We start from the raw sequence: 24,761 nt of genomic DNA, 5'->3' as shown, positions 1-24,761 counted from the left end.
CGTTAGACACACCGGTGCGTAAATCTAAGTTACATAACAAAAACACATCTGCCGGTGTTGCACTTCCGCATCTGCAGTGAAAGGTGGCAGAGCTATAGCGGTGTTTGTCAGACCATGAGACATCCCGCAAGTAGGTTTTCTAACGAAAACGCCTGTAGCATCTGAATGGTTTGACCGAAAACTATTGTGTTGTCCGTTTTGCTCTATGACCCCCACAAGTGTCAGGAGACTCGTCTGAAGTCAGTACAGTCAATGTGCCAATTCTGTTTAGTAGTGTCCAAACCATTTGGGCTACAAACTAATGGGACCCCGCTATGGAAAGGGGAGATTCTCACGATGGTGTTCTCCATTTTGCTATACGACCCCCACAAGTGTCACGGGACTCGTCTGAAGGTACCCGGTACTGGTAAAAAAAATACTAATTGAGGTAATGAAGGTAGTTTTGTGCCTACCCAAACAAAGGGGTTAAATATGTGTTAAAAAATATATACAGAACCAGTCAAAAGTTTGGACACCTGCTCATTCAAGAGTTCTTCTTTATTTCTATGAACTAACACATAGAATCATGTAGTAACCCAAAAAGTGTTAAGCAAATCAAAATATATTTTACATTTCAGATTCTTCACTGTAGCCACCCTTTGCCTTGATGACAGCTTTGCACACTCTTGGCATTCTCTCAACCAGCTTCATGAGGTAGCCACCTGGAATGCATTTCAATTAACAGGTGTGCCTTGTTAAAAGTTAATTTGTGACATTTCTTTCCTTAATGTGTTTGAGCCAATCAGTTGTGTTGTAACAAGGTAGGGGTGTTGTACAGAAGATGGCCCTATTTGGTAAAATACCAAGTCCATATTATGTCAAGAACAGCTCAAATAAACACAAAATCATTACTTTAAGACATGAAGGTCAGTCAATCTGGAAAATTTCAAGAACTTTGAATATTGAGTTACCTCTGCTGCAGAGGATATGTTCATTAGAGTTAACTGCACCTCCGATTGCATCCCAAATAAAAAGTAACAGACACATCTCAACATCAACTGTTCAGAGGAGACTGCGTGAATCAGGCCTTCATGTTCGAATTGCTGCAAAGAAACCACTACTAAAGGACAACAATAAGAAGAGGAGACTTGCTTGGGCCAAGAAACACGAGCACTGGACATTAGACCGGTCTGTCCTTTGGTCTGATGAGTCCAAATTTGAGATTTTTGGTTCCAAACGCCAAGTCTTTGTGAGATGCAGAGTAGGTGAACGAATGATCTCCACATGTGTGGTTCCCACCGTGAAGCATGGAGAAGGAGGTGTGATGGTGTGGGGGTGCCTTGCTGGTGATAATGTCAGTGATTTATTTAGAATTCACGGCACACTTAACCAGCATGGCTACAATAGCATTCTGCAGTGATACGCCATCCCATCTGGTTTGCGCTTAGTCCCACTATCATTTGCTTTTCAACAGGACAATGACCCAACACACCACCATGCTGAGTAAGGGCTATTTGACCAAGGAGAGTGAAGGAGTGTTGCGTCAGATGACCTGGCCTCCACAATCACCCGACCTCAACCCAATTGAGATGGTTTGGGATGAGTTGGACCACAGAGTGAAGACAAAGCTGCCAACAAGTGCTCAGCATATGTAGGAACTCCTTAAAGACTGTTGGAAAAGCATTCCAGATGAAGCTGGTTGAGGGAATGCCAAGAGTGTGCAGAGCTGTCATCAAGGCAAAGGCTGGCTACTTTGAAGAATCTAAAATATATTTTCATTTGTTAAACACTTTTTTGGTTACTACACGATTCCATGTGTGTTAATTCATAGTTTTGATGTCTTCACTATTATTCTACAATGTAGAAAATAGTGAAAATAAAGAAAAACCCTTGAATGAGTAGGTGTGTGTCACGTTGTGTGTGTAGGTGGCAGGGAAGTCAGGCGCAGGAGAAACAAACTTGGTGTAACTGGAGTAGTTTAATAAAGTTAAAAACAAACTCCAAAACCAAAGTACATAATAAAATAAACATGGGTACAATAACCCGTCACGCACCAATCCAACAACACAAGCACATAACAACAAACAATCTCTGACAAGGACATGAGGGGAAACAGAGGGTTAAATACACAATGAATGGGATTGGAACCAGGTGTGTAGGAAGACAATACAAAACCAATAGAAAATGAAAAATGGATCGATGATGGCTAGAAGACCGGTGACGTCGACCGCTGAGCACCGCCTGAACAAGGAGGGGCATCGACTTCAGTAGAAGTCGTGAGCCGCGCGTCGACACCAGCCTCGGGGCGACCCGGACGACGAGGTGCAGGGCGATCCGGATGGAGACGGTGGAAATCTCGCAGCAGGGAAGGATCTAACACGTCCTCCACTGGAACCCAGCATCTCTCCTCCAGACCGTACCCCCCACAGTCCACGAGGTACTGAAGGCCCCTCGCCCGACGTCTCGAATCCAGGATGGATCGAACGGAGTACGCCGGGGCCCCCTCGATGTCCAGAGGGGGCGGAGGAACCTCCCGCAACTCAGCCTCCTGGAGCGGGCCAGCCACCACCGGCCTGAGGAGAGACACATGGAACAAGGGGTTAATGTGGTAATCGGGGGAAGCTGTAACCTATAACATACCTCGTTCACTCTCCTCAGGACTTTAAATGGCCCCACAAACCGCGGACCCGGCTTCCGGCAGGGCAGGCGGAGGGGCAGGTTTTGGGTCGAGAGCCAGACCCTGCCTCACAACTTTCTGGCACAGTACGGCGCGCTGAAGGTGAACGCGGGCGGCGTCCCATGTTTCCTCCGTGCGCCGGAACCAGTCGTCCACCGCAGGAGCCTCGGTCTGACTCTGATGCCAATGGAGAGAGGTTAGTGGAGGAGTGGCGGAGCGAGTTCTGGGCCATCTCTGCCCAGGGCACAAACGCTGCCCACTCCCCCGGCCGGTCCTGGCAATAAGACCTCAGAAACCTTCTCACATCCTGGTTAACTCTCTCCACCTGCCCGTTACTCTCGGGGTGAAAACCTGAGGTAAGGCTGACCGAGACCCCCAGACGTTCCAGGAACGCCTTCCAGACCCTTGACGTGAACTGGGGAGCCCCGATCAGACACTATATCCTCAGGCACCCCGTAGTGCCGGAAGACGTGTGTAAACAGGGCCTCCACCGTTTGTAGGGCCGTAGGGAGACCGGGCAAAGGGAGGAGACGACAGGACTTAGAAAAACGATCCACAAAGACCAGGATCGGGGTGTTACCCTGTGAAGGTGGAAGATTGGTTAGGAAATCCACCGACAGGTACGACCACGGCCGTTGTGGAACGGGTAAGGGTTGTAACTTACCTCTGGGCAGGTGTCTAGGAGCCATGCACTGGGTGCACACTGAGCAGGAGGAAACATAAACCCTCACGTCCTTAGCTAAAGTGGGCCACCAGTACCTCCCACTAAGACAGCGCACCGTCCGACCGATCCCAGGATCACCAGAGGAGGGTGACGTGTGGGCCCAATAGATCAACCGATCGCGGACAGCAGACGGAACGTACCGACGCCCAGTTGGACACTGAGGGGGAACGGGCTCTGCACGTGACGCCCGCTCAATGTTCGCGTCCAGCTCCCACACTACCGGCGCCACAAAACAAGAGGCTGGGAGTGTGGGAGTGGGATCCATGGACCGCTCCTCTGTGTCATACAGCCGGGACAGTGCATCTGCCTTAACGTTCTGGGAGCCTGGTCTGTTAAAGAGGGTAAACACAAAACGGGGGGAAAACATGGCCCACCTTGCCTGGCGAGGATTCAGTCTCCTCGCCTCCCAGATGTACTCCAGATTGTGGTGGTCAGTCCAGATGAGAAAGGGCTGTTTAGCACCCTCAAGCCAATGTCTCCACGCCTTCAAAGCTTTGACGACAGCCAACAGCTCCCGGTCCCCCACATCATAGTTTCGCTCTGCCGGGCTGAGCTTCTTAGAGAAGAAGGCACAGGGGCGGAGCTTCGGTGGCGTACCCGAGCGCTGAGAGAGCACAGCTCCTATCCCAGCCTCGGACGCGTCCACCTCCACTATGAACGCCAAAGAGGGATCCGGATGGGCCAACACAGGAGCCGAGGTAAACAGAGCCTTCAAGTGCCTAAAAGCCCCGTCTGCCACAGCCGACCACTGCAAGCGCACTGGGCCCCCCTTCAGCAGTGAGAACTGGAGCAGCTACCTGACCAAAACCACGGATAAACCTCCAGTCATAGTTGGCAAACCCTAAGAATCGCTGCACCTCCTTCACCGTGGTGGGAGTCGGCCAATTACGCACGGCTGCAATGCGGTGACTCTCCATTTCCACTCCTGGCGATACCCTAAGAAGGAGATGGACTGTTGAAAGAACAGGCATTTGTCAGCCTTGTCGTACAAGTCATGCTCCAACAGGCGACCAAGCACTCTGCGCACCAGGGACACATGCTCGGCACGTGTAGCGGAGTATATCAGAATCATCGATATACACAACTACACCCTGCCTGTGCAGGTCCCTGAAAATCTCGTCTACAAAGGATTGGAAGACTGATGGAGCATTCTTCAACCCGTATGGCATGACGAGGTACTCATAATGCCCTGAGGTGGTACTAAATGCCATCTTCCACTCGTCTCCCTCTCGGATACGCACCAGGTTGTACGCACTCCTGAGATCCAGTTTAGTGAAGAAGCGCGCCCCGTGCATTGACTCAATCGCCGTGGCGATCAGAGGTAGCGGGTAACTGTACCCCACCGTGATTTGATTGAGACCTCGATAATCAATGCACGGACGCAGACCTACATCCTTCTTCTTCACAAAAAAGGAACTCGAGGAGACGGGTGAAGTAAAGGACCGAATGTACCCCTGACGCAGGGATTCGGAGACATATGTCTCCATAGCCACCGTCTCCGCTTGCGACAGGGGATACACGCTGCACTCCTGGGAGGTGCAGCGTTTACCATGAGATTTATCGCACAATCCCCCCATCGATGGGGTGGCAATTGAGTTGCCTTCTTTTTATAGAAGGCATGAGCCAAATCGGCATATTCAGGGGGAATGCGCACGGTGGAGACCTGGTCTGGACTTTCCACTGTAGTAGCACCAACGGAAACCCCTACACACCTACCTGACCACTCTCGCGACCACCCCGTGAGAGCCCTCTGTGGCCAAGAAAAGGTGGGGTTATGACAAGTTAACCAGGGTAGGCCCAGCACCACGGGATACGCAGGAGTGTCAATAAGGAAAAGACTCATCTTTTCCGTGTGACCCCCCCCCTGCGTCACCATACTCAAAGGAGCGGTGGCCTCCCTGATATACCCTGACCCTAATGGTCGACTATCTAAGGCGTGGACGGGGAAAGGCACATCCACGGGTACAATGGGGGTCCCTAAACTATGAGCAAACGCTTTATCAATGAAATTCCCAGCCGCGCCTGAATCTATTAGCGCCTTATGCGGGGAAAATTCAGGAAAAGTGACAGACACAAATATTTGTGCAACAGAGGGCTCTGGGTGAGAATGGTGCCAGCTCACCTGGGGTGAGGCCAGAGCGCCCTGCCTGCTGCCTCGATTCCCAGAGGAACCAACCCGGGCACTGACAAGCACTGTGACCTCTGCGGCCACAGATGGTGCACGAGCGGGAACCCCCTCCGGTCTCCCTGCGCACCGACCATCTTGAAACAATTCCATATGTCAGGTTAGCACCAGCATCATAGCATATGTATCGGTGAATCGCTGTGACATATGAAATAGGATTGATTAGTGTAATCAATGTTTAATAACTGTGTAAAAAAAAAGTAATGAAAGTGTTAAGTGAATTACAATCCTATCCAGGTCTACAAGCTTATTTGACTCGTCAAATAGTATTCTTTTTTTATTAATTTAACCCTTATTTTACCTGGTAAGTTGACAGAACACATTCTCATTCACAGCAACGACCTGGGGAATAGTTACAGGGAAGCTGGTGATGATTAGATGACCATGATGGTATGAGGACCTCTACTCTTACAATAAGTGCCATGGGATCTTTAGTGACCACAGAGAGTCAGGACACCTGTTTAACGTCCCATCCGAAAGGCAGCACCCTACACAGGGCAATGTCCCCAATCACTGCCCTGGGCATTGGGATATTTTTTTTAGACCAGAGGAAAGGGTGTCTTTTCTAAAGTATTACATGTTTGCTAAGGTACACATGACATGAGTGCTTTGAAGACTGTATTTATCTGTTGTCTGAATAAAGTCGATATATGTTCCCTTATGTTGTGGTGTTTCGTTGTTCACAATGGTACAGCAGCAGCCTGTATCCTCCCTATGCTAACCAATCTAACCCTCCTCTCTTCTCTTTCAGCTCAGGTCCTTTAATGATGAAATGGATATGCCGGAGGTTGTTCCTCTTTTTCTTCTACTTCTCGATCCCTCTTTCACTTGTTCTGTCAATGTGCCTTTTCCTCTTAAATGTAGCTCTGTGGTTGTGTCTGGATGTGGTGGTGATACGTGTCTGTAGGTAGTACGCCTGGGCTTGTAGTGGTAGTTCTGGTTTGCTTTCTCTCTCACCTGCTCTCTCTCACCCTCCCATTCAGTAAGTAAATCTAAGTGTGTGTGTGCATTAGCCAATAGTGTTGTGCTGTTCCAGAGTCCCATGCTGGTAGGGCAGGCTGTCAGTGTGTTTGGACATACCCAGTCTCTCTAAGGCACCTTTGATGGCGGTGGAGGAACTTATCATGAGGGTCCTCAGTTGCTCACGAGTCGTACCCACTTGCAATATGTGCAATTATACACATTTTAGAGAACACATTGCATTTTAAAGCAAGTTTGCGGCAATTCTACACATTTTGCCATGGGGCAGAGAGAAGATTTTGCAATATTATAACACATTTTATGCATTTATACACATTTCCTGCAATTCTACACATTTTGCCATAGGGTGGAGAGAAATGTTTGCAGTTTTTAATGTGCTATCTGAGTGAGACTGACTAACAAAACCAATATTTTGCTGACATGGGCTGATTGAGTGACTATCAGTGACTGACATAAGAGAAAAACTGCTGGTGCGCCACCCAATTTTGAAGTTGCACCTTGTGTGTTCTACTATTCTAACTCGCAACAGTAAGTTGAGTTGTTTTAATGTATTTTTTATAGAGCCTTCAAAAGGGCTGTGGAATGTGTGTACATGGTTCCTTCAGGAACATCCCTCCCTATTTCACCAGAAGGATGAAGGGAGCTTTCAGGAGGAGCTTTAGTCAATGATACTGCAGCAGGACCAGGAGTATTTCCTATTCAGGAAGAACTGTGCAGTGAAATGTTGTTTTACAGGATCAGCCATAGTAGTACGGCGCTCCTGGAGCAAATTAGAGTTAAGTGCCTTGTTCAAGGACACAAATCAACAGATGTTTCACCTTGACTACTCAGGTATTTGAACCAGCAACCTTTCGGGTACTGGCCCAACGCTCTAAGCGCTAGGCTACCTGCTGTCATAAGAGGAGAGTGTAATATAACTTCTGATACTGTCTGTTTGACCTATAACATGAATTTTGGACCAGTAATGTTGGCTTCTCATATGTGTGCCATTTATTTACCTTCTTTTCGCAATTTCCTGATTTTAAGTTTTCCTTTCTCTCCATTCTCTACCTTTTCAGTGTCTTCCTCATTCTACGTGAGGTCTGGGCTTTCCCCAGGGTGTCAGTAGGGGGCACTGTGACGGTATATCTAGGACTAGGAAGGTGTGTGTGTGTGCGGCTGTGTCCTAGTTTTCCCTGCCTGCAAGTTGCATGATTCCTGGGCCACTGCCAGCGCTGGGGCGATGGTTACATAACGACCGGGCCGGCTTTTTTTATTTTTCCTGGAACTCAGCCTGCCTCTCTCTATACCTCTCCCTGCCTCTCCCTTTGCCTGGAACTCAGCCTGCCTCTCTCTATACCTCTCCCTGCCTCTCCCTTTCCCTGGAACTCAGCCTGCCTCTCTCTATACCTCTCCCTGCCTCTCCCTTTCCCTGGAACTCAGCCTGCCTCTCTCTGTACCTCTCCCTGCTTCTCTCCCTTTCCCTGGAACTCAGCCTGCCTCTCTCTATACTTCTCCCTGCCTCCCTCTCACTGGAACCCAGCCTGCATCTCTCTATACCTCTCTCTGCCTCTCTCTCCCTCTCCCTGGAACCTAGCCTGCATCTCTCTCTATACCTCTCCTTGCCTCCCTCTCCCTGGAACCCAGCCTGCATCTCTTTCCATACCTCTCCCTGCCTCTCTCCCTCTCCCTGGAACCCAGCCTGCCTCTCTCTATGCCTCTCTCCCTTTCCCTGGAACCCAGCCTTCCTCTCTCTATACCTCGCCCTGACTCTCTCTCCCTGGAACCCAGCCTGCCTCTCTCTATGCCTCTCTCCCTTTCCCTGGAACCCAGCCTTCCTCTCTCTATACCTCGCCCTGACTCTCTCTCCCTGGAACCCAGCCTGCATCTCTCTCCATACCTCTCCCTGCCTCTCTCCCTTTCCCTGGAACCCAGCCTTCCTCTCTCTATACCTTGCCCTGACTCTCTCTCCCTGGAACCCAGCCTGCATCTCTCTCCATACCTCTCCCTGCCTCTCTCCCTTTCCCTGGAACCCAGCCTGCACCTGTCTTTATACCTCTCTCTCCTTGGAACCCAGCCTGCATCTCCCTCTATACCTCTCTCCCTGCCTCCCTCTCCCTGGAACCCAGCCTACATCTCTCTCTATACCTCTCTCTCTCTCTGCCTACCTCTCCCTGGAAACCAGCCTGCCCCTTTCCCTGGAACCCAGCCTACATCTCTCTCTATACCTCTCTCTCTCTCTGCCTACCTCTCCCTGGAAACCAGCCTGCCCCTTTCCCTGGAACCCAGCCTACATCTCTCTCTATACCTCTCTCTCTCTCTGCCTACCTCTCCCTGGAAACCAGCCTGCCCCTTTCCCTGGAACCCAGCCTGCGTCTCTCTCTATACCTCTCTCTCTCTCTCTGCCTACCTCTCCCTGGAAACCAGCCTGCCCCTTTCCCTGGAACCCAGCCTACATCTCTCTCTATACCTCTCTCTCTCGCTCTGCCTACCTCTCCCTGGAAACCAGCCTGCCCCTTTCCCTGGAACCCAGCCTACATCTCTCTCTATACCTCTCTCTCTCTCTGCCTACCTCTCCCTGGAAACCAGCCTGCCCCTTTCCCTGGAACCCAGCCTGCGTCTCTCTCTCTCTACCGCTCTCCCCTCCCTCCACTGATGTGTGACCTTCAGAAGTAATAGCCATTAAAAGTACGGAGGAGTTGTTGTCCCAGAGACACTGGCTTTGCCTTTGCAGGAGGGACATATAGGGGGTACAGGGTCGGAGGCTATAGGGGGTGCAGGGTCGGAGGCTATAGGGGGTGCAGGGTCGGAGGCTATAGGGGGTGCAGGGTCGGAGGCTATAGGGGGTGCAGGGTCGGAGGCTATAGGGGGTGCAGGGTCGGAGGCTATAGGGGGTGCAGGGTCGGAGGCTATAGGGGGTGCAGGGTCGGAGGCTATAGGGGGTGCAGGGTCGGAGGCTATAGGGGGTGCAGGGTCGGAGGCTATAAGGGGGGTACAGGATAGCTATCTACAGCCTTCCCTATCCACACCTGTTAAGTGCCCCTCCCTCCCTCCTTGCCGCCATCTCTGATGTAATAACAAGGCGGTATGGAGGAAAGCAAGCCAGACAACCTCGCCCACTCTACCTTCTCTAGCCAACGTTTCTCCCTCTTTCTCCCTGATTCCTCCTCTCTCTCCTTCCTTTTTCCTTCCATCTCTTAGCTCCTTTCAAATGTCATTCAAAACATCCCACCTTTCTCTCTCTTCATTTTCTCTTTCCCCTTTTCTCTTTTCCTCTCTCACACGTACAGTCCTGCAGACTCACACTGTGTCTGTAGTCTAAGTGGAGTTGTTAGTGTTCTTTCTGTGGCGTGATAGTGTTGTTTCTGTGGCGTGATAGTGTTGTTTCTGTGGCGTGATAGTGTTGTTTCTGTGGCGTGATAGTGTTGTTTCTGTGGCGTGAGAGTGTTGTTTCTGTGGCGTGATAGTGTTGTTTCTGTGGCGTGATAGTGTTGTTTCTGTGGCGTGTTAGTGTTGTTTCTGTGGCGTGTTAGTGTTGTTTCTGTGGCGTGATAGTGTTGTTTCTGTGGCGTGATAGTGTTGTTTCTGTGGCGTGATAGTGTTGTTTCTGTGGCGTGTTAGTGTTGTTTCTGTGGCGTGTTAGTGTTGTTTCTGTGGCGTGATAGTGTTGTTTCTGTGGCGTGATAGTGTTGTTTCTGTGGCGTGATAGTGTTGTTTCTGTGGCGTGATAGTGTTGTTTCTGTGGCGTGATAGTGTTGTTTCTGTGGCGTGATAGTGTTGTTTCTGTGGCGTGATAGTGTTGTTTCTGTGGCGTGATAGTGTTGTTTCTGTGGCGTGTTAGTGTTGTTTCTGTGGCGTGATAGTGTTGTTTCTGTGGCGTGTTAGTGTTGTTTCTGTGGCGTGATAGTGTTGTTTCTGTGGCGTGATAGTGTTGTTTCTGTGGCGTGATAGTGTTGTTTCTGTGGCGTGATAGTGTTGTTTCTGTGGCGTGATAGTGTTGTTTCTGTGGCGTGTTAGTGTTGTTTCTGTGGCGTGATAGTGTTGTTTCTGTGGCGTGATAGTGTTGTTTCTGTGGCGTGATAGTGTTGTTTCTGTGGCGTGATAGTGTTGTTTCTGTGGCGTGATAGTGTTGTTTCTGTGGCGTGATAGTGTTGTTTCTGTGGCGTGTTAGTGTTGTTTCTGTGGCGTGTTAGTGTTGTTTCTGTGGCGTGATAGTGTTTTTTCTGTGGCGTGTTAGTGTTGTTTCTGTGGCGTGATAGTGTTGTTTCTGTGGCGTGTTAGTGTTGTAGTGTGTTGGAGGTGATCCTCACACCAGCTGGGCTTTTTTTAAATGTATTTTATTTCACCTTTGTTTAACCAGGTAGGCTAGTTGAGAACAAGTTCTCATTTACAATTGTGACCTGGCCAAGATAAAGCAAAGCAGTGGGACACAAACAACAACACAGAGTTACACATGGAATAAACAAACATACAGTCAATAACACAATAGGAAAAAAGTGCTTGTGGCGCCTCTCCTTTACTCCTGTGAAAGTGGATCTCCTCAGCTCCACTGAGGCAGAGCAGGAGAATGTGTGTGGGTTGAAATGTAGGTCACACTTAATGCTCATGAACATGTATGGTTTGTTACTTTATGCGCTGCTCTCAAATATGTTTGTAGTACTCTTCAATTCTGTTCCAACTAACAGGGGTGATCAGTTTTGTTCCAGCCCAGCACTAACTACAGATAACGGCCAAAATAAAGAAAACACTTGAGTAAATGAGGGATACAAAGCATATTGAAAGCAGGTGCTTCCACACAGGTGTGTTTCCTGAGTTCGTGAGCAATTACCATCCTATCATGCTTATTGTCATGTCTAAAGATGCCCAGTTGCCCATTAATTTGGCTACCATGGCTAGAAGAAGAGATCTCAGTGACTTTGAAACCGGGTTAAAAGGGTGTCTCTGTGTCTGTTACCAGATCTCAACCCAATTGAATGCTAATGGGAGATTCTGGAGCAGTGCATGCGACACTGTTTTCTACCACCATCAACAAAACACCAAATGATGGAATTTCTTGTTGAAGAATGGTGTCGCATCCCTCCAATAGAGTTACAGACACTTGTAGAATCTATGCCAAGGCGCATTGAAGCTGTTCCTGCCTCTCGTTGTGGCCCAACACCCTATAAACACACTTTATGTTCGAGTTTCCTTTATTTTGGCAGTTACCTGTATCTCGATTCAACACATCAAGGGCTTCAATATTGATTGATGTTGGTTAGGGGAAGGCGAATGATGTTTGTCAGTGTTAGGCTAGAACCCTGTGGGTTGACTGGGTTCCCCAGAACCAGGATAGGAAACCACGGGTGTACACTTAAGTGATTGACGGTTGAATGAGGTATTTCAGAATGTACCGTATGGACCAACCTTAGCTTGGCAACTGATAGGTGAGGCCGTGACTGCAGAGTACACGCACATTCACATACATCCTCCGGGCTGAGCTGGGGCCTGTGTTGCCTCACTCAGTTTGTTATGTAAGGTAGTAGAGTTGGCTCCACTGCAGATTGCCAGGTTTCAAATCTTCCTTTAACACCTGGGCCCAGGATTTAAAGAGGAACGTAAATCACTTAGAGGGACCTGGGCTTTGTTCAGAAGGGTCTAACATCACAGAACAGTCAAATACAAATGGTGTACAGCAGATCTGATACTCATGTAGAATAGGGAATTGTATCAGCTCTATACATTACATATCCATCTGCCACGTTCTGAATTATTATTTCACCTTACTAAATAGGTCCCCATGGTTAACCAAGTACGAAGGTAGTTCCGGACCAGCCAATTGTTACCAAAAGAGAGTTGACACTCACTAGGCTGGAACTCACCTTGGCTCCAGATTGGGTGGTACAGGTTTGAGAAAAGCAGGTCAGTTGCAGTGAAAATGACAGAGAGGGCAACAGACTATTTTAATTAGGTTCCCTTGATGTCTTTATGGTGTTTGGACACAGTGAGCAGCCAAGCGGTAAACCCCAGGATCCATTTCAGTCACAACGAAACTAAACATGACTGTCTCCCTCCGCCTGCTAAAACACAAACACATGGACGTGCACCCCCCCCACCCCAAAAAGGGGATGTTTTTGCATTCGGCATGTGTGTGTACATGTACTTGTCCGTGCGCGTGTGTGTGTACACGTAAAACTGTACTTGTGTGTTTCCTCTAATGGGGAAGCTGGAGATGTCAGAGACCGACAGCAGGGGCTTGCCGCGGGGAGATTCCAACTCGGTGGAACGGTTGTTGGAGAGGATGTGGTGAGCATGAGGAGTTGCTGTGCGGTCACTGTGGTCGGCCCGTGGGCGGTGTGGAGAGGGAGCAGATCTGCTCTGATCAGCAGGCTGTGTAACGGTGGCTGTCTGGTTTTGATGTGGTCATGGTGGGGGAGGATGGTGTAGCCACTTCTGACTGTTTGACTGACCTGCAGTAGGACAACCTCTAACCTGCCGCTGCTTCCCTACTGGGACACATATAACAGAAACCCTAACCCGAATTGTAACCATAAACCTAACCCCTATGCTTATTAAAATAGCCTTTGTCCTCATGGGGATGTGAGAAATGTCCCCACAGGGGATAATTTTCCTTGATTTACTATCTTTGTGGGGACTTTGGGGGATTTTCATTACCCCCAAGGATAGAACAACCCCTCTACACACCTACAGCCCTCTGGTTATGGCAGAGCCCCTGTGTTGTCCTGTCTGACCTTGTTTCAGGGGGACCCATGGTTGTGCTGGCAGAGCTGTCTGACCTTGTTTCAGGGGGACCCATGGTTGTGCTGGCAGAGCCCCAGTGTTGTGTTTTGTTGTGTTATTCTCTCTCTGTGTTGTTTTGGTGACATATGGACTCGAAGCTCCTGTGTGTCACTAGTTCAGTGTCCTGGTTCCCTCTTGAGCAACATTATGTTAACCCCCTCTCTCCCTCCCCCATCCACACCTCCCTTCACTCCCCTTCTAGTGTTTCTGCTTCTTATGTAATGAACATGATTTCATGGGAGTCTGGTCCTACTCCAAGCAGTTGTAGCTAGCTACCAGGAATTACGAATGTAGATACTGTATTTAGATGATTCATGTGTAGCTAGGGTTGCACATTTTGGGGAATATTCAGAGGTGGAAACTTTCCGTGGGAATTAATGGGAATATATGGGAATTAATGGAAATATATGCAAATTATTATTAATGCCAATTAAATCTAGATGTTTGTTGCATTGGATATATTTACCATGACACATGGAGACAGAAACATAAACCTTTTACCTTATCTTAAGTAGACATAATTGCAAATTATTAAATCCTTCCAATAGAAATTCAAAAAAAGACTATTTAGTTACGAATTGAACTTCAATTAAATGAGTTGACTCTTCACATGGGATGATTTCACTGAACAACAAAAGAAAGGGAATATTGAATGATCCCCAATGATCCATCGCATCTCCCAAAAATGTTTTCAACATAAAATGATAGTCTAGAAACTAAAGCGTAGGGTTGGCTTCCACTCAGGCTTCCATGTCTTCTCCCTGGACCTCCTCAATGTCCACCTCTTGAACATCAGACTCTGAGGCCTCATCTTCACTGTCACTTTCCAACCTTGTTGAGGATGGCTTGTTGTCAGGCTCAAAAAGACAGAAATTTGCCGTATGGCAACCAATCTTTCAACCCTTGTATTGGTCAGCCTGTTGCGTGCTTTGGTGTGTGTGTTCCCAAACAAGGACCAGTTGCGCTCTGAGGCGGCTGATGTTGATGGGAGTTGGAGGATGATGGAGGCAACAGGGGAAAGCGCCTCAGATCCACAAAGTCCTTTCCACCAAGTGGCTGATGAGATATGTTGGCACGACTGCCATATTGCATCTCCATCCCAAAGCCCTTGCTTGGAAGTGTACTTCGCCAGACTGCCAAGAGCTGCTATAACTTGATGATCCTTCACATACCTAACCATTTCCTTGACTCTCTTGTAGAGTGTATCCATTATTTTCAGTGCCATGATGTCCTTGAGGAGCAGATTCAATGCATGAGCAGCACAGCCAATGGGTGTGATGTGAGGGTAGGACTCCTCCACTTGAGACCAAGCAGCCTTCATGTTCACAGCATTGTCTGTCACCAGTGCAAGTACCTTCTGTGGTCCAAGGTCATTGATGGCTGCCTTCATCTCATCTACAATGTAGAGACTGGTATGTCTGTTGTCCCTTGTGTCTGGGCTCTTCTAGAATACTGGTTGAGTGGTGGAGATGATGTAGTTAATAATTCCTTGCCCTTGAACATTCGACCACCCTTCAGAGATGATTGCAATACAGTCTGCGTTCTCTATGATTTGCTTGACCTTCACTTGAACTCTGTTGAACGTTGCATCCAGCAAATGAGTAGATAAAGCATGTCTGGTTGGAGTGGTGTATGCTGGGCCGAAGAACATTCAGAAATCTCTTCCAATACACATTGCCTGTGAGCATCAGAGGTGAACCAGTTGCATATACAGCTCAAGAAAGATATTCATCAGCATTTATCTGACTATGTTCCTCCCTTGAGTCAAAAAAAACTACTGATTCCAGGAGGACCATGAGCTGTTGCTATCGATAAGGTGTCTGATTCATCTTTTTCACCTCGAATAGAGATAGAGGGACTTTTGTCAGAGGTTGCTTGTTGTGAGCGCTGAGGGAACTTTATGCACTTGGCCAGATGATTCTGGATCTTTGTTGCATTCTTCACATATGATTTGGCACAGTATTTGCAAATGTACACCACTTTTCCTTTTACATTAGCTGCAGTGAAATGTCTCCACACATCAGATAGTGCCCGTGGCATTTTTCTGTAAAGATTAGAACATTTTTGGAAAAAAAAACAAATACAATTCCATGTACAGATAAATAGTTTAGCAGTTTTATCTTACAAAGTAGTTGTTTAATATATGTTTTAAAATGAAACATGTATGGAAACAGGTGAATTAACACTCAGTTAGCAGGGTCAAGCAAGCTAAAACCCACATGGTAGCAAAAACTAACTTGCAGAAATTGTTAATTAGGTAGAAATGATTTAAACACACTTTGCTGTAGGCTACTATTTTACTAGTTAACCTGTTATGGCTAGGGGGCAGTATTTTCACGGCTGGATAAAAAACGTACCCGATTTAATCTGGTTACTACTCCTGCCCAGTAACTAGAATATGCATATAATTATTGGCTTTGGATAGAAAACACTCCAAAGTTTCTAAAACTGTTTGAATGGTGTCTGTGAGTATAACAGAACTCAAATGGCAGGTCAAAACCTGAGAGATTCCTTTACAGGAAGTGGCCTGTCTGACCATTTCTTTAACTTCTTTGCCATCTCTATCTTTTACAAAGGATCTCTGCTCTAACGTGACACTTCCTACGTCTTCCATAGGCTCTCAGAGCCCGGGAAAAAACAGAATGTCGTCATCCCAGCCCCAGGCTGAAACACATTATCGCCTTTCTCAAGTGGCCGATCAAGGGACTGTGGGCTTAGACGCGTGCCCCGTCTTTGTGATTTTTCCTCTGTTTGCCGAAAAGGAGATTCCCGGTTCGGAATATTATCGCTTTTTTACGAGATAAATTGCATAAAAATTGATTTTTAAACAGCGGTTGACATGCTTCGAAGTACGGTAATGGAATATTTAGACATTTTTTGTCACGAATTGCGCCATGCGCACGACCCTGATTTACCATTTCGGATAGTTTCTGGAACGCACGAACAAAACGCCGCTATTCGGATATAACGATGGATTATTTGGGACCAAACCAACATTTGTTATTGAAGTAGCAGTCCTGGGAGTGCATTCTGACGAAGACAACAAATGGTAATCAAAATTTATAATAGTAAATCTGATTTTGGTGAAGGCTAAACTTGCCGGGTGTCTAAATAGCTAGCCCGTGATGGCTGGGCTATGTACTTAGAATATTGCAAAATGTGCTTTCACCAAAAAGCTATTTTAAAATCGGACACATCGAGTGCATAGAGGAGTTCTGTATCTATAATTCTTAAAATAATTGTTATGCTTTTTGTGAACGTTTATCGTGAGTAATTTAGTAAATTGTTAGTAAATTCCCCGGAAGTTTGCGGGGGGTATGCTAGTTCTGAACGTCACATGCTAATGTAAAAAGCTGTTTTTTGATATAAATATGAACTTGATTGAACAAAACATGCATGTATTGTATAACATAATGTCCTAGGAGTGTCATCTGATGAAGATCATCAAAGGTTAGTGCTGCATTTAGCTGTCTTCTGGGTTTTTGTGACATTATATGCTAGCTTGAAAAATGGGTGTCTGATTATTTCTGGCTGGGTACTCTGCTGACATAATCTAATGTTTTGATTTCGCTGTAAAGCCTTTTTGAAATCGGACAGTGTGGTTAGATAAAGGAGAGTCTTGTCTTTAAAATGCTGTGAAATAGTCATATGTTTGAAAAATTGAAGTTTTTGTATTTTTGAGGAATTTGTAATTCGCGCCACGCCTATCATTGGATATTGGAGCAGGTGTTCCGCTAGCGGAACGTCTAGATGTAAGAGGTTAACTTCTTACATCCAATATCCAATGGAAGAGTGTGGCGCGAAATACAAAACCTCAAATGCAATAATTTCTATTTTTCAAACATACGACTATTTTACACCATTTTACAAGCAAGCATATATGTCACAAAAACCCAAAACACAGCTAAATGAAGCACTAACCTTTGATGATCTTCATCAGATGACACTCCTAGGACATTATGTTATACAATACATGCATGTTTTGTTCAATCAAGTTCATATTTATATCAAAAAACTGCTTTTTACATTGGCGTGTGATGATCAGAAAATGTATTCCCACCGAAAACCTCCGGTGAATTTACTAAATTACTCATCATAAATGTTGACAAAATACATAACAATTATTTTAAGAATTATAGATACAGAACTCCTTTATGCAATCGATATCTCAGATTTTAAAATAGCTTTTCGGCGAAAGCACATTTTGCAATATTCTGAGTACATAGCTCAGCCATCACGGCTAGCTATTTTGACAGCCGCCAACTTCGGGGCACATTAAACTCAGAATTAGTATTAGAAAAATGTTATTACCTTTGCTGATCTTCGTCAGAATGCACTCCCAGGACTGCTACTTCCACAAGAAATGTTGTTTTTGTTCCAAATAATCCATAGTTATGTCCAAATACCTCCGTTTTGTTCGTGCGTTGAGGTCACTATCCAACGGGTAACGCGCGAGCGCAATTCGAGACAAAAAAATACAAAATGTTCCATTACCGTACTTAGAAGCATGTCAAACGCTGTTTAAAATCAATTTTTATGGTATTTTTCTCGTAAAATAGCGATAATATTCCAACCGGACAATAGTGTATTCATTCAAAGAGGAAAAGAAAAAACAGCGTGGTCTCGTGAACGCGCATATCCAATCTCTTTGTCACCAGGCGGACCACTGAGAAACTGAGCTACTATACTCTGCCCAGAGACAGGAGACGCCTCAATCCGCTTTCTGAAGGCTTTAGAGAGCCAATGGAAGCCTTAGAAAGTGCAACGTAACCCCACAGATGCTGTAGTTTCGGTATAGTATCAAAAGAAGAACTACAAATTCTCAGACAGGCCACTTCCTGCTTGGAATTTTCTCAGGTTTTTGCCTGCCATATTCTGTTATACTCACAGACACCATTCAAACAGTTTTAGAAACTTTAGTGTTTTCTATCAAAATCTACTAATAATATGCAAATATTTTACTCTGGGCCCGAGAAGTAGGCCGTTTAATTTGGGTACGTTTTTCATCCGGCCGTGAAAATACTGCCCCCTATAGAGAAGAGGTTAACAAAAAATCATGTGTGTCATATAAAATATATTCACCCCACCCAGTATTGTAATCAAAACTTACCAGAAAGCATGTAGTCCTTGGCTCAGACAGTGTAGTAGTGTGGGCTCAATAGCATCTCATTAGTGTGCAAGATCTTGAGAATCAGCTGTTCATGTGATGTAAGAATGCACTGTACATTGGGGATAGTTTAACCAAAATATGCCACAAGACCTAGAATTGTCTTATGTGTGTCCCACAAGAAAGATTCACTGTTATAAGCTAACTTTTTTGATGAATTTAATCAAAATTCCCCAAATTTCAGGGCTTAACTTCCCATGGAAAATGTCTGGGAAAATTCTGGAATTTTACGGGAAAGTTTCCAACTCTTTGCAACCCTATGTGTAGCACATAGCAGAATTTACCTGCGATCCTATCCAAAGCAAAACCTCAAGTGTAGCCCAGTGTTTGTTTGCTCATCTCTCCAAAAGGGCAAGGGTCCATTTAAGAGACGAGAACCGTAGATCACTTTTCTATTTGTGCATGTCTTTATTGGACAGTAGTACTGTGGCCTACTTTGCAGATTGAAATTGGACAAGTTGTTAAATATTGTGAACTGTTGATTTTCTCCCTCACCTTTCACTTCCTGATTAATAGTCATCCTCACCGCTGCTGACCCCTCCCTTTGCTTTGACCCCTCACTAACCTTCACACCACCCCGCTCTAACCCACTGTTAATGGCACGGCACAACCCTATACCTTAACGTCCATAATGAATGAAATTATTAATAAGTTATTAACTATGTGTCTCTGTATGTTGGCCATACAAATGCTGCATGAGGAATAACCCTACGTTTGTTTCTGTTGGCCCACTGTGCTGTACTAACCCACCTCACTGCACCAGCAGCTGGATCTCAACCAGCCACAGAAAATACTGGATGACCAGAGGAGGGTAGGTACTAACCCTGACCGTAACATGAACACAACCATAAACCATAAATCCTGAACCCCAACTAAAACCTAAACAACTGGAGGATCCTAACATGAATAGAAGCATAAGCCTAAACTATAGTTTCAGAGGAGGATAGGTAATTCTGAACCTAACCCTAACAGAAATCCCAACACTCATTCTACGATGAAGACTGACCACAGATTGTTAGGCTTTCACCCTAGCCTGAACCCTCAACCTGTCACTGAACTCTACAGATTGTTTTTACTAACCCCACAGCAGCCCTTTCCCTACCGTTGTGGTTAGCTGACTTGGTGCACATCGTATAGTATAATCATGGTTGGCTTAGTGTGTCTCCATGTGTTGAATAGATAAGCTTGTATTTCAGTGGCTCCAACACTGACTGGGTAATGCTACCTAGCACAGCCGAACCAACCTAAACAACATATGTTACCATCCACCTCCACACACTCCAAGGAACCTAGGAGTGGAGGAGAAGGATGTGAGCTCATGTTTGTGGAATGTGATTGGATGATTGGCTCTCAACGTGTGATTGTGTAGCTCATTTCACAGAATGCCCATTCGTCTGCCTCCTGCCAGTGACAGATAAGGTTCTATTCTCTGTGGTGCTGACGCCGACAGGTTTCTGGATGAGCCATGGTGATGGTGTGGGAGGGATGGCCTGTCTGTTGGCCACCCTGTTGGCCTGTCTGAAAACAGCTAGGACCCAAATTCCCGTCGCACTTCTACCAGGGATAGAGATATAACATGCTTGAGGACTGAGCTTTACCTGTGTTTTTGATTGTTTATTCAATACGTGAATGAGAATGTCGGGAGAGTAATAACACTATAGACATTTAACAGATGCTTTATCCACAGCAACATAGGTTGCCCATGCAGGTATCAAAACCATAATCCTGGTGTTTTCAGAACCCTACGCCAACCAAACCAAACTAGGCATCTGAACTCAACTCTAGTCTTCATCTTTGCGAAACTATACTACTTAAGTGCAGTTCATGCACACAATGTTTATTTGGATTGGCCCTGGCAGCTTACCTCACGTCCCTTCTCTCTTCAAACCCCTTTAATCAATTCAAGTGGGCCTCATTGATGTGATGGTGGATATATGGTGCACATAATGTACACTGTATGATAGACTCCCTTTCAAGTCTCTTACATCATCACACTAATACACCGCCATTTTCCTCTCTCTGAAGGGTGAGGCGCTGAGGCAGATTCTGGTGAACCGTTACTATGGTAACTTCCATAGTAGGAGTGCTGGGCGGAGGGACAGCCTTACGGCCTTCAGCAACGCTACCCTGGTTCCAGTAGGACCCGGCAAGAGCCAATCAGGTCAGAGCACCTCTCTGTCGCTTGGTATGGTATCTATATATAGTATTTATTGATCTGTCATCTCCTTTGTTTGTCTGCTCTCTCTGTCATCTTCTCTGTGTCTGTCTGTCTGTTCTCTTGTCTGTTCTCTTCTCAATCTCTCTCCCTGTCTGTCCGTGGTTTTGGACGAAAAGGTTAACTCAGGTAATTCTGATCCCGCATACAATGGAATCTGTTTGTTTTGTACCTTTTATGTAAGTTGTCACAAACTGTTGTAGAAGTAATTTGCCAGATACAGAGGAACAAAAGGATTGAAACTAAACTGTCAAAAAAGCATGAGTTTCTTTCTAGAGCACACAGGAACCAAACATGACAACGTTGCATATTCTTCTGACCTCATTCTGAACTCTGGACCTCTGCCACCTGCCAAAGAAAATACTCCTCTGTATTGACACACACACACAAACATTCCCACAGACCCACACACCATCATGCGGATAATGCAACTTTGAGAGGTGAAAGTCTGTGTGTGATGGATGGTGGTGGATAGGGATATTGATATTGTTTCCCAAACAGGCCTTCTCATTATCTCTCTATTATATAACCAATAGGACTATCGCCACACACACACACACACACAGAGGGCTAGGTCTTGTCTGGCCCTTTAACTGTGAGCACACAAAGCACAACACTGTAATCTCCTCATAATAAGCACTGCGTGACTGATCTGACCTCACTATTTCAAGTCAAAATATTGAGTTTTCTATGTAGTGTTGTCAACATATAGGCCTATGAGTCAGTCACCAGGATGGAGATGAAGTGTTGTCATGTATTTCTATATAGTTGTACATGTAGTGTTATAACATTTAACATGGTGTCAGCTGTACTGTTTGTTAATATAGCGTGACATCAAATTACCCAGTTATAGCATATCTAATTGCTCAGCCATGTTCATGTCAAACGATGTACTAGTACTGTTAGACCCCTGTGCCTCTTATGGGAATGAGTTGAGAAATAAGCCTAGTTCCTCGTTCACCATGTCTCCCATGTGAACCAAAACACTGCCTGGCAGCCCTCCAGACCATAGCGAGTCAACCCACCCCTCCCTTGTTTGATTCAGTTCTGGCTGTTGGTAGGCGACAGACTACTACTTCCTGTGAAAACGGCCTCCTGGTTGCACCTGTTGCAGAAACGAGAGTCCGGCCTGCTTAGCACTGTGTTTACGTGTGTGTATATGTGCGTGCCTGCCTGCGTGCCTGCCTGCCTGCGTGCCTGCCTGCCTGCGTGGCTGCCTGCCTGCGTGGCTGCCTGCCTGCGTGGCTGCCTGCCTGCGTGGCTGCCTGCCTGCGTGCCGCTGGTAAAGGCTGCCAAGGGCGTTGTCAATAATACTTGTGTTAGAAGCAGAGTATGCCCTCTTTTACGTTCTCACAGGAAAACCCCTCTTGATGTTTTCTTATCAAATAAAAGTATGTATTTGAAATGTGGCAAACGTGCATTTACTTTCTAATTCTATATGCAAGTACATTGTAAATTAATATGTAAAGGTTTCACAATGGATATCATAAGGTGAATGCACCAATTTGTAAGTCGCTCTGGATAAGAGCGTCTGCTAAATGACTTAAATGTAAAATGTAAATGTAAATACACATGTAGGCAACTGCCTGGAAGATGGCACTTTCATATTTCGCCAGAGGTTCCATGTGATTGAGTAGTTTGGAAGTAAGATGTTAGATATAAAGATTTGAAACCTCTCCTTATCGCTATGAGTCAGGAGAACAGGTAGAATCACACTCCTGACACTTCACCTCTGACCCCTGTCCCTCCTTCCAGGTCTCGGTGGTATGGGGGCCCTGAGTCGAGGCGAGATGAGCCTGTCAGAGGTACAGTGTCACCTGGACAAGGAGGGAGCCTCCGACCTCGTCATAGACCTCATCATGAACACCACCAGTGACCGCGTCTTCCAGGAGAGCATCCTATTGGCCATTGCCCTGCTGGAGGGCGGGAACACCACCATCCAAGTGAGTCTGAGCCACTTGTCAATCAAAAGGATGTGGGTGTGTCAGGAGAGTCTGAAGCCCAATACATACCTGAATGATAAATCCAAACAAACATTTTTTTAAGTGCATTTCACTACCATAAAGATGCATCATTGGTCCCAACACACTTCACAGATGAGAAAAAAGGGGAAAGATACAGTGCCTTCAGAAAGTATTCACACCCCTTCACTTGGCAAGACCTGCAAATGGTTGTCTAGCAATGATCAACAACTCATTTGACAGAGCTTGAAGAATAAAAAAATAAAAAAGGCAAATGTTGCACAATCCAGGTGTGGAAAGATGTTTGACTTACCCAGAAATACTTCCAGCTGTAATCGCTGACAAATGTGATTCTAACATGTATTGACTCAGGGGGTTGAATACCATTTCTTTTTTATAGTTTTTTTACAAATGTTTGAATTTTTCTTCCCCTTTGACATTACAGAATATATTGTGTAGATCGTTAACAAAAAATGACAAATCCATTTTATCCCGCTTTGTAACACAACAAAATGTCAAGGGGTATGAATACTTTCTTAAGGCACTGTAAGTCCTTGGATAGGAACAGCACCAGGGCTATTGTAGACTAGACCTTCCACTGCATTGGTCTATCATGTACTGGCATGCTCTGATCCTGTATAAGGCAGCCATTTTACGTTAGTCCACACCCCTCCCTCCCTGCTCCCTTAGAGGATGGCTCACCATGCCCCACAACACTTCTCTACTTTTCCTGACAGAGCTGACCCACTGTAGACAGAGTTTACTGGCAACGTCAAACAATCCTATGAGGCCATGGGGAATGATTTAACTGAAACTGTGAGTCACATGACCGCTGCTCTATCTGGATTATTTACAAGGGAGACATTTTAGAGACGCATATGTTTGTACTGTATATGTAACTAAACTCAGCAAAAAAATAAACGTCCTCTCACTGTCAACTGCATTTATTTTCAGCAAACTTAACATGTGTAAGTATTTGTATGAACATAACAACATTCAACAACTGAGACATAAACTGAACAAGTTCCACAGACATGTGACTGACAGAAATGGAATAATGTGTCCCTAAACAAAGGGGGGTCAAAATTGAATCAAAAGTAACAGTCAGTATCTGGTGTGGCCACCAGCTGCATTAAGTACTGCAGTGCATCTCCTCCTCATGGACTGCACCAGATTTGCCAATTCTTGCTGTGAGATGTTGCCCCACTCTTCCTCCAAGGCACCTGCAAGTTCTCGGCGGAATGGCCCTAGCCCTCACTCTCCGATCCAACAGGTCCCAGACGTGCTCAATGGGATTGAGATCCGGGCTCTTCGCTGGCCATGGCAGAACACTTACATTCCTGTCTTGCAGGAAATCAGCTATAACATGTAGTGTTGTTTTTTTAGATAAAATCCTTCTTTATGTCTCAAAAAGTCAGTTTAGTTGGCTCCATCAATTTGAGTAATTCACTCGTTCAACATGCCAAGATAGGAATCCGAAAATATACCCCTAAACTTTGTTTCAATAAGTCAAAATACATTTCTATTTAATCCTCAGATACTATAATATTTCATACGGAAGAAGTATGTTCAATAGGAAACCAATATTAGCAGGTGCACGTTGTCTTCATGGTGCTCGCACACACGAATTTCCCTGTAGTAAAACGCATTATTCTTACTCGTTTTGGAAGAAACAAGCCTGAAACCTTGAATATTGAGTGCTGACACCCAGTGGAAGCCATAGGAATTGCATACTGGGAACTAGATTTAATTATTTCCCTATACTTTCCATTGTAGGAGCATGGGCTCTTAACAACAACAAAAAATATTTTTCTTTGGATTTTCTCCTACCATATCTATTGTGTTATAGTCTCCTACATTATTTTTAACATTTCTACAAACTTCAAAGTGTCTTCTTTCCAATGGTACCAATTATATGAATATCCTGGCTTCAGGGCCTGAGCAACAGGCAGTTTACTTTGGGCACGTCAGTCAGGCGGAAATTGAGAAGAAAGGACCCTAGCCTGAAGAAGTTTTAATGACCGTTCCACAGGTGCATGTTCATTAATTGTTGTGGGAAACAGTGTTTAAACCCTTTACAATGAAGATCTGTGAAGTTATTTGGATTTTTACTAAT

At 45.7% G+C, this 24,761-nt stretch overlaps 1 protein-coding gene across 3 annotated transcripts in view; it reads left to right on the top strand.

Annotated features, from left to right (window-relative positions):
• The window catches only part of LOC106583165 (inositol 1,4,5-trisphosphate receptor type 1), a 190,689-nt gene that overhangs the window by 110,974 nt on the left and 54,954 nt on the right, over positions 1-24,761 (top strand). The window contains exons 39-42 of one of the 3 annotated variants that reach the window (XM_045705740.1): positions 6,317-6,352; positions 19,236-19,280; positions 20,495-20,630; positions 22,440-22,627. In XM_045705740.1, coding sequence (XP_045561696.1) covers positions 6,317-6,352; positions 19,236-19,280; positions 20,495-20,630; positions 22,440-22,627 — 405 coding nt within the window. Of the gene's footprint in view, positions 1-6,316; positions 6,353-19,232; positions 19,281-20,494; positions 20,631-22,439; positions 22,628-24,761 lie in introns of all 3 variants that reach the window. The other 2 variants (XM_045705739.1, XM_045705741.1) reach the window with 2 other exon arrangements.

This window comes from Salmo salar, chromosome ssa22 (assembly GCF_905237065.1).
Source record: "Salmo salar chromosome ssa22, Ssal_v3.1, whole genome shotgun sequence".
Taxonomy (NCBI): Eukaryota; Metazoa; Chordata; class Actinopteri; order Salmoniformes; family Salmonidae; genus Salmo; species Salmo salar.
Note: the sequence above shows the minus strand (reverse complement) of the source record. Positions and strands in the feature narration are given on the sequence as shown.